Raw genomic sequence first — 9550 nt, forward strand, 5'->3', positions numbered from 1 at the left:
TCTGACTAGCTAGAGGAGTTACAGGCTGGCTAGCTAGAGGTGTTACAGGCTGACTAGCTAGAGGTGTTACAGGCTGACTAGCTAGAGGTGTTACAGGCTGACTAGCTAGAGGAGTTACAGGCGGACTAGCTAGAGGTGTTACAGGCTGACTAGCTAGAGGAGTTACAGGCTGACTAGCTAGAGGAGTTACAGGCTGACTAGCTAGAGGAGTTACAGGCTGACTAGCTAGAGGTGTTACAGGCTGGCTAGCTAGAGGTGTTACAGGCTGACTAGCTAGAGGTCTTACAGGCTGACTAGCTAGAGGTGTAACAGGCTGACTAGCTAGAGGAGTTACAGTCTGACTAGCTAGAGGAGTTACAGGCTGGCTAGCTAGAGGTGTTACAGGCTGACTAGCTAGAGGTGTTACAGGCTGACTAGCTAGAGGTGTTACAGGCTGACTAGCTAGAGGTGTTACAGGCTGACTAGCTAGAGGTGTTACAGGCTGGCTAGCTGGAGGTGTTACAGGCTGACTAGCTAGAGGTGTTACAGGCTGGCTAGCTGGAGGTGTTACAGGCTGACTAACTAGAGGTGTTACAGGCTGACTAGCGAGAGGAGTTACAGGCTGACTAGCTAGAGGTGTTACAGGCTGGCTAGCTAGAGGTGTTACAGGCTGACTAGCTAGAGGTGTTACAGGCTGACTAGCTAGAGGAGTTACAGGCTGGTCATCAGCTCGCCTGGCCAGCTGGCTACGGGAATGACTCCGACCCCCAGCTACACATCTTTACCCAGGCCTGCCAACCGTCATGAAGGACCTCAATCATTGTGAGCAGACAGTCAGCGACTCCGAAAGTGTGAAGGACAACCCAGAGACCACGCCTTTTGATGGTATCATAGGCACTGACCGGGTCAATACAGCAGAGATATCGGAGATCAGGTTACCCTTCTTTCCCCTAAAGATGGTGATGGGTGTAGCACTACAAGTTACTTTTTTTGTTGAGTGATTCCATCTCGTTCTCTTTGGTGCTTTTGGTAAAGTCACGTAGGTGTAAAAATGAAATGAATCACGACGTTTCTATCGGTCGTCCTCAGGCGGAAAAAAATATATCATCCAGCAGCTAAATATGATTCAGCAGTGGAGCTGCCGAATTATATTCGGACGACCGCTCGCGCTGCGATGGGAACTGCCGTGATTTGTTATATTTCCCCACCAACCTTACAAAAACCGAAGTAACCACACAGCATGGATTCCCGCAGTCACGAAAGCCACAAATCGAGATTGGTTCCGTCTCCTCGGCAACCCGCGACCACCGCCAACCGTCCTTGCAGCGCCTCACGGCTCTCCGAACCACCGAGAGTAGGCTGGGCTAAGCCTCCTCATTCCTCTGACGTGGAATGCTGAAGACGGTGAGATTGGGGCCCGTCATGTTTTTTTTTTCTCAGCCGGCCCGAACACCTCCCCTGTCAGCCAGGGTCTCTGTGGAGAGGTCTGGGCCGTGTACCCAAGGCAGCCACTGCAGCTGCATGAGCTGAAATGGCTTTCACCGGCGAGCTGAGGCCAGGCCACTACGAGTTTGAATGGGGTCCTGTGTGTACACCCACCACCGGAGTGGAAGAATGGCAGGCGCATCTTACGGATGACAAGTCGATGGTCAGTGGGCATATCAGCTCCACGGTACGTCCTGGGTGTCAAGGACATGGGCTCGCATCCGCTGGTCCGTCACTACGCAGTCCAGCAGATGTTTTTGCTTGGACCCGGCGTGCATCCACGATGTTGTGTGGATGCGCCGATGCCGGAACAGCGTGTTGGTAATTACAAGCCCATGGGCTGCACAGAAGTCTAGCAGCCTCCTACCGTTGTTATTGAGCCAATCTGGCCCATGCCTTCCAATCACTCCAGACCAGGCCATGACCAACTCGGGGATTCCACTCCAACAACAACCGCCGTTCACCACTAAGTGGCAGTGCCAGGCTAGGTGCACTTTAAGGCCAAATGAAGTGTTGAACGCCCGCTGGCAGGAGGTCATGGGACAGACCCATGGGTTGACTGACTGAGATGACTGGCACCCTCTCCCCACCACCCACCCACCACCCACCCACCACCCACACCACCACCACCCACCCCACCCACCACCCACCCTACCTCCCATCCCACCACCCACACCACCCACCACCCACCCTACCTCCCATACCACCACCCACCCACCACCCACCCACCACCCACCCACCACCCATCAACCACCCACCACCCACACCACCCACCACCCACCCTACCTCCCATACCACCACTCACCTACCACCCACCCACCACCCACCCACCCAACCACCCACCCATCACCCATCAACCACCCACCTACCACCCACCCATCAACCACCCACCCACCCACCACCCACACCACCCACCCAACCACCCACCACCCACCCACCCAACCACCCAACAACCCACCACCCAACCACCAAACAACCCACCACCCATCAACCACCCACACCACCCACACCACCCACACCACCCACACCACCCACCCCACCACACAACCCCCCACCCAAACCTGCTCTATGGTGAACTCCTTCCCCGCCACCTCTGCCACCGCCGCGATGTCGTGGGCGTGCCGCTGCAGGCCCATGTCGAGGCAGCGCGTGAAGGTCAGCTCGGCCTTGGGCCTCAGGGCCACCCCCACGCGGGCCGACAGCTCATCCCAGTGACGGCCTCGCAGCCCCGGCGTGCGCAGCGCCCGCAGCAACGGCACCAGCGGCCGGAACTCCTCGATCTCGGCGCGAACCTCCAACGCTAGCTCGTGGCAGCCTGGGTGGGGGGGGGTGGCGGCGGCGGTGATGGTGCAGCGAGTCATTGCCGTGGAGGAGCTCCGTCAGTCGCTCCAACGCCGTTTTTTTTTTTTCGAAACGCGTTCAGCCGTCGGTTGTCCTCGTTCCGCTTTACGCAACCGGAGGTGTCAGACGCAGTGTGCAGCTGAAGGGCTGAGGCTCAGTGCCAGGGCCTGCCTGAGACTCAGTCTCAGTCTGAGTCTCAGTCTCAGTCTGAGTCTCACTCCCTGTCCCTGTCTGAGGCTCAGTCCCAGTCTGAGTCTCAGTCCCTGTCTGAGTCTCAGTCTCTGTCTCTGTCTGAGTCTCTGTCTCTGTCTGAGTCTCAGTCTCAGTCTGAGTCTCAGTCTCAGTCTGAGTCTCAGTCCCTGTCTGAGTCTCAGTCCCTGTCTGAGTCTCAGTCCCTGTCTGAGTCTCAGTCTCTGTCTCTGTCTGAGTCTCTGTCTCTGTCTGAGTCTCAGTCCCTGTCTGAGTCTCAGTCCCTGTCTGAGTCTCAGTCCCTGTCTGAGTCTCAGTCCCTGTCTGAGTCTCAGTCCCTGTCTGAGTCTCAGTCTCTGTCTGAGTCTCAGTCCCTGTCTCCGTCCCAGTCTGAGTCTCAGTCCCTGTCTGAGTCTCAGTCTCTGTCTGAGTCTCAGTCTCAGTCTGAGTCTCAGTCCCTGTCTCCGTCCCAGTCTGAGTCTCAGTCCCTGTCTGAGTCTCAGTCTCTATCTGAGTCTCAGTCCCTGTCTGAGTCTCAGTCCCTGTCTGAGTCTCAGTCTCTGTCTGAGTCTCAGTCTCTGTCTGAGTCTCAGTCCCTGTCTGAGTCTCAGTCTCTGTCTGAGTCTCAGTCCCTGTCTGAGTCTCAGTCCCTGTCTGAGTCTCAGTCTCAGTCTGAGTCTCAGTCTCTGTCTGAGTCTCAGTCTCTGTCTGAGTCTCAGTCTCAGTCTGAGTCTCAGTCCCTGTCTGCGTCTCAGTCCCTGTCTGAGTCTCAGTCCCTGTCCGAGTCTCAGTCCCAGTCCCTGTCTGAGTCTCAGTCCCAGTCTGAGTCTCAGTCTCTGTCTGAGTCTCAGTCTCAGTCTGAGTCTCAGTCCCTGTCTGAGTCTCAGTCCCTGTCTGAGTCTCAGTCTCAGTCTGAGTCTGAGTCCCTGTCTGAGTCTCAGTCCCTGTCTGAGTCTCAGTCTCAGTCTGAGTCTCAGTCCCTGTCTGAGTCTCAGTCCCTGTCTGAGTCTCAGTCCCTGTCTGAATCTCAGTCCCTGTCTGAGTCTCAGTCTCAGTCTGAGTCTCAGTCTCAGTCTGAGTCTCAGTCCCAGTCTCAGTCCCTGTCTGACTCACATTCTCAGTCTCAGTCCTTGTCTGAGACTCAGTCCCTGCCTGCCTCTCACTCCCTGTCTGAGTCTCAGTCTGAGTCTCAGTCCCTGTCTGAGTCTCAGTCTCAGTCTGAGTCTCAGTCTCAGTCTCAGTCTGAGTCTCAGTCCCTGCCTGCCTCTCACTCCCTGTCTGAGTCTCAGTCTCAGTCTGAGTCTCAGTCCCTGCCTGCCTCTCACTCCCTGTCTGAGTCTCAGTCTGAGTCTCAGTCCCTGTCTGAGTCTCAGTCTCAGTCTGAGTCTCAGTCTCAGTCTGAGTCTCAGTCTCAGTCCCTGCCTCTCACTCCCTGCCCCCTCCCCCCCGTAGCCTGAGAGAGAGACGCACGACACGGCGATGGCCGTGCACCGCACCTGGCACGGCGCGCAGGGCCTTGGCGCACTTGAGCACGGTGCGGTGGGCCTCGCCGACGCTGCGCTCCATCTGCTCGGCGTCGACGGAGGCCAGGGGGTCGTGCAGCCAGCCCTGCCGCCAGCGTTGCCAGCTCGACACGGTAGACCACAGGTCGACCAGCGGCTGGAACTCGCGCGCCAACGTGCCCAGCTTGTCGTACTGGGGGTGGGGCGGGGAGATTGTGGGTTCTCGGTGCGAGTCTGTGGGTCTCTGTGTGGTGAGTCTGTGGGTCTCTGTGTGGTGAGTCTGTGGGTCTCGGTGTGAGTCTGTGGGTCTCTGTGTGGTGAGTATACGGGTCTCTGTGTGAGTCTGTGGGTCTCTGTGTGAGTCTGTGGGTCTCTGTGTGGTGAGTCTGTGGGTCTCTGTGTGAGTCTGTGGGTCTCTGTGTGGTGAGTCTGTGGGTCTCTGTGTGGTGAGTCTATGGGTCTGTGTGTGGTGAGTCTGTGTGTCTGTATGATGAGTCTGTGGGTCTCTGTGTGGTGAGTCTATGGGTCTCTGTGTGGTGAATCTATAGATCTCTGTGTGATGAGTCTGTGTGTCTGTATGATGAGTCTGTGGGTCTCTGTGTGGTGAGTCTGTGGGTCTCTGTGTGATGAGTCTGTGGGTCTCTGTGTGGTGAATCTATAGTTCTCTGTGTGATGAGTCTGTGTGTCTGTATGATGAGTCTGTGGGTCTCTGTGTGAGTCTGTGGGTCTCTGTGTGAGTCTGTGGGTGTCTGTGTGAGTCTGTGGGTCTCTGTGTGAGTCTGTGGGTCTCTGTGTGCGTCTGTGGGTCTCTGTGTGCGTCTGTGGGTCTCTGTGTGGTGAGTCTACGAGTCTCTGTGTGAGTCTGTGGGTCTCTGTGTGAGTCTGTGGGTCTCTGTGTGCGTCTGTAGGTCTCTGTGTGGTGAGTCTACGAGTCTCTGTGTGAGTCTGTGGGTCTCTGTGTGAGTCTGTGGGTCTCTGTGTGGTGAGTCTGTGGGTCTATGTGTGAGTCTGTGTGTCTCGGTGCGAGTCTGTGGGTCTCTGTGTGCGTCTGTGGGTCTCTGAGTGGTGAGTCTACGAGTCTCTGTGTGAGTCTGTGGGTCTCTGTGTGAGTCTGTGGGCCTCTGTGTGCGTCTGTGGGTCTCTGTGTGGTGAGTCTACGAGTCTCTGTGTGAGTCTGTGGGTCTCTGTGTGAGTCTGTGGGTCTCTGTGTGGTGAGTCTGTGGGTCTATGTGTGAGTCTGTGTGTCTCGGTGCGAGTCTGTGGGTCTCTGTGTGGTGAGTCTGTGGGTCTCTGTGTGAGTCTGTGGGTCTCGGTGTGAGTCTGTGGGTCTCGGTGTGAGTCTGTGGGTCTCTGTGTGAGTCTGTGGGTCTCTGTGTGGTGAATCTACGGGTCTCTGTGTGAGTCTGTGGGTCTCTGTGTGAGTCTGTGGGTCTCTGTGTGAGTCTGTGGGTCTCTGTGTGCGTCTGTGGGTCTCTGTGTGGTGAGTCTGTGGGTCTCTGTGTGAGTCTGTGGGTCTCTGTGTGAGTCTGTGGGTCTCTGTGTGAGTCTGTGGGTCTCTGTGTGGTGAATCTACGGGTCTCTGTGTGAGTCTGTGGGTCTCTGTGTGAGTCTGTGGGTCTCTGTGTGAGTCTGTGGGTCACCGTGTGGTGAATCTACAGCTCTCTGTGTGAGTCTGTGGGTCTCTGTGTGAGTCTGTGGGTCTCTGTGTGAGTCTGTGGGTTGCTGTGTGCGTCTGTGGGTCTCTGTGTGGTGAGTCTGTGGGTCTCTGTGTGAGTCTGTGGGTCTCTGTGTGAGTCTGTGGGTCTCTGTGTGGTGAATCTACGGGTCTCTGTGTGAGTCTGTGGGTCTCTGTGTGAGTCTGTGGGTCTCTGTGTGAGTCTGTGGGTCTCTGTGTGAGTGAATCTACGTGTCTCTGTGTGAGTCTGTGGGTCTCTGTGTGAGGCTGTGGGTCTCTGTGTGAGTCTGTGGGTCTCTGTGTGGTGAATCTACGGGTCTCTGTGTGAGTCTGTGGGTCTCTGTGTGAGTCTCTGTGTGAGTCTGTGGGTCACCGTGTGGTGAATCTACAGCTCTCTGTGTGAGTCTGTGGGTCTCTGTGTGGTGAATCTACGGGTCTCTGTGAGACGAGTTTACGTGTCTGTGTGTGAGTATACGGGTCTCTGTGTGGTGAATCTACGGCTCTCTGTGTGTGAGTCTACGGCTCTCTGTGTCTGTGAGTCTACGGCTCTCTGTGTGTGTAAGTCTACGGGTCTCTGTGTGTGAGTCTACGGGTCTGTGTGTGTGAGTCTACGGGTCTCTGTGTGGTGAATCTACGGCTCTCAGTGTGGTAAATCTACGGCTCTCTGTGTAGTGAATCTACGGGTCTCTGTGTGGTGAATCTACGGGTCTCTGTGTGGTGAATCTACGGCTCTCTGTGTGTGAGTCTACGGCTCTCTGTGTCTGTGAGTCTACGGCTCTCTGTGTGGTGAATCTATGGCTCTCTGTGTGTGAGCCTACGGCTCTCTTTGTGTGAGTCTACGGGTCTGTGTGTGTAAGTCTACGGGTCTCTGTGTGTGAGTCTGCGGCTCTCTGTGTGGTAAATCAACGGCTCTCTGTGTGTGAGTCTACGGCTCTCTGTGTGGTGAATCTACGGCTCTCTGTGTGGTGAATCTACGGCTCTCAGTGTGGTAAATGTACGGCTCTCTGTGTGACGAGTTTATGTGTCTGTGTGTGAGTCTACGGGTCTCTGTGTGTGAGTCTACGGCTCTCTGTGTGACGAGTTTACGTGTCTGTGTGTGAGTCTACAGGTCTCTGTGTGTGAGTCTACGGCTCTCTGTGTCGTCAATCTACGGGTCTCTGTGTGGTGAATCTAGGGCTCTCTGTGTGTGAGTCTACAGGTCTCTGTGTGTGAATCTACGGCTCTCTGTGTGGTGAATCTACGGCTCTCTGTGTGGTGAATCTACGGGTCTCTATGTGGTGAATCTACGGCTCTCTGTGTGACGAGTTTATGTGTCTGTGTGTGAGTCTACGGGTCTCTGTGTGTGAGTCTACGGCTCTCTGTGTAGTGAATCTACGGGTCTCTGTGTGTGAGTCTACGGGTCTCTGTGTGGTGAATCTATGGCTCTCTGTGTGAAGAGTTTATGTGTCTGTGTGTGAGTCTATGGCTCTCTGTGTAGTGAATCTATGGGTCTCTGTGTAGTGAATCTACGGCTCTCTGTGTGTGAGTCTGCGGCTCTCTGTGTGTGAGTCTACGGGTCTCTATGTGTGAGTCTACGGCTCTCTGTGTAGTGAGTCTACGGGTCTCTGTGTGTGAGTCTACGGGTCTCTGTGTGTGAGTCTACGGCTCTCTGTGTGGTGAATCTATGGCTCTCTGTGTGGTGAATCTATGGCTCTCTGTGTGACGAGTTTATGTGTCTGTGTGAGTCTACGGGTCTCTGTGTAGTGAATCTACGGCTCTCTGTGTGGTGAATCTACGTCTTTCTGTGTGGTGAATCTACGGCTCTCTGTGTGACGAGTTTATGTGTCTGTGTGTGAGTCTACGGGTCTCTGTGAGTCTACGGCTCTCTGTGCGCTAGTCTACGGGTCTCTGTGTGTGAGTCTACGGCTCTCTGTGTAGTGAATCTACGGCTCTCTGTGTAGTGAATCTACGGCTCTCTGTGTGGTAAATCTACGGCTCTCTGTGTGACGAGTTTACGTGTCTGTGTGTGAGTCTACGGGTCTCTGTGAGTCTACGGGTGTCTGTGTGTGAGTCTACGGGTCTCTGTGTGGTGAATCTACGGGTCTCTGTGTGTGAGTCTACGGCTCTCTGTGTAGTGAATCTACGGCTCTCTGTGTGGTAAATCTACGGCTCTCTGTGTGACGAGTTTACGTGTCTGTGTGTGAGTCTACGGCTCTCTGTGAGTCTACGGCTCTCTCTGTGTGTGAGTCTACGGGTCTCTGTGAGTCTACAGCTCTCTGTGTGTGAGTCTACGGCTCTCTGTGAGTCTACGGTTCTCTCTGTGCCTGAGTCTACGGGTCTCTGTGAGTCTACGGGTCTCTGTGTGTGAATCTACAGCTCTCTGTGTAGTGAATCTACGGCTCTCTTTGTAGTAAATCTACAGCTCTGTGTGTGTGAGTCTACGGCTCTCTGTGAGTCCACGGGTCTCTGTGTGTGAGTCTACGGCTCTCTGTGAGTCTACGGCTCTCTCTGTGCGTGTGTGAGCCTCACGTTGGTGAGCGGCTGTCCCAGCAGGCGCTGGCGGCTGTTGTAGAGCTGCGCCAGCTGCTGGCACTCCCGCAGCTGCTTGGCGAGGCGGCGAGCCTCGTTGGCCGTCTCGTGGGCACGGGAAGCCTCGGTGTGGGCACTGAAGCCAGCTACCGCCATCTGCGTGTGGCAGGGACGGGCAGACACCAGCACAGTCTATGGGTGGTACAGACAGACACCAGCACGGTGTGTGGGTGGTACAGACAGACACCACCACAGTGTGTGGGTGGTACAGACAGACACCACCACAGTGTGTGGGTGGTACAGACAGACACCACCACGGTGTGTGGGTGGTACAGACACCAGCACGGTGTGTGGGTGGTACAGACAGACACCAGCACGGTGTGTGGGTGGTACAGACAGACACCACCACAGTGTGTGGGTGGTACAGACACCAGCACGGTGTGTGGGTGGTACAGACAGACACCACCACAGTGTGTGGGTGGTACAGACAGACACCACCACGGTGTGTGGGTGGTACAGACAAACACCACCACGGTGTGTGGGTGGTACAGACAGACACCACCACGGTGTGTGGGTGGTACAGACAGACACCACCACGGTGTGTGGGTGGTACAGACAGACACCACCACAGTGTGTGGGTGGTACAGATACCAGCACAGTCTATGGGTGGTACAGACAGACACCAGCACAGTGTGTGGGTGGTACAGACAGACACCAGCACGGTGTGTGGGTGGTACAGACAGACACCAGCACAGTCTATGGGTGGTACAGACACCAGCACGGTGTGTGGGTGGTACAGACACCAGCACGGTGTGTGGGTGGTACAGACAGACACCAGCACGGTGTGTGGGTGGTACAGACAGACACCACC

The 9550-nt window shown here is 55.6% G+C and overlaps 1 protein-coding gene across 1 annotated transcript in view; it reads right to left on the bottom strand.

Moving 5' to 3' along the window:
• The window catches only part of LOC142908373 (dynein axonemal heavy chain 1-like), a gene marked incomplete at its 3' end in the record, with an annotated part of 159001 nt that overhangs the window by 57040 nt on the left and 92411 nt on the right, over positions 1 to 9550 (bottom strand). Inside the window, 3 exon segments of the mRNA XM_076058943.1 lie at positions 2526 to 2779; positions 4491 to 4689; positions 8680 to 8835. Of these exon segments, the coding sequence (XP_075915058.1) occupies positions 2526 to 2779; positions 4491 to 4689; positions 8680 to 8835 (609 nt within the window).

Source organism: Petromyzon marinus, assembly GCF_048934315.1.
Source record: "Petromyzon marinus isolate PM22_M1 ecotype Great Lakes invasive population chromosome 80 unlocalized genomic scaffold, UKy_Petmar_22M1.pri1.0 chr80_unloc.4, whole genome shotgun sequence".
Classification (NCBI taxonomy): Eukaryota; Metazoa; Chordata; class Hyperoartia; order Petromyzontiformes; family Petromyzontidae; genus Petromyzon; species Petromyzon marinus.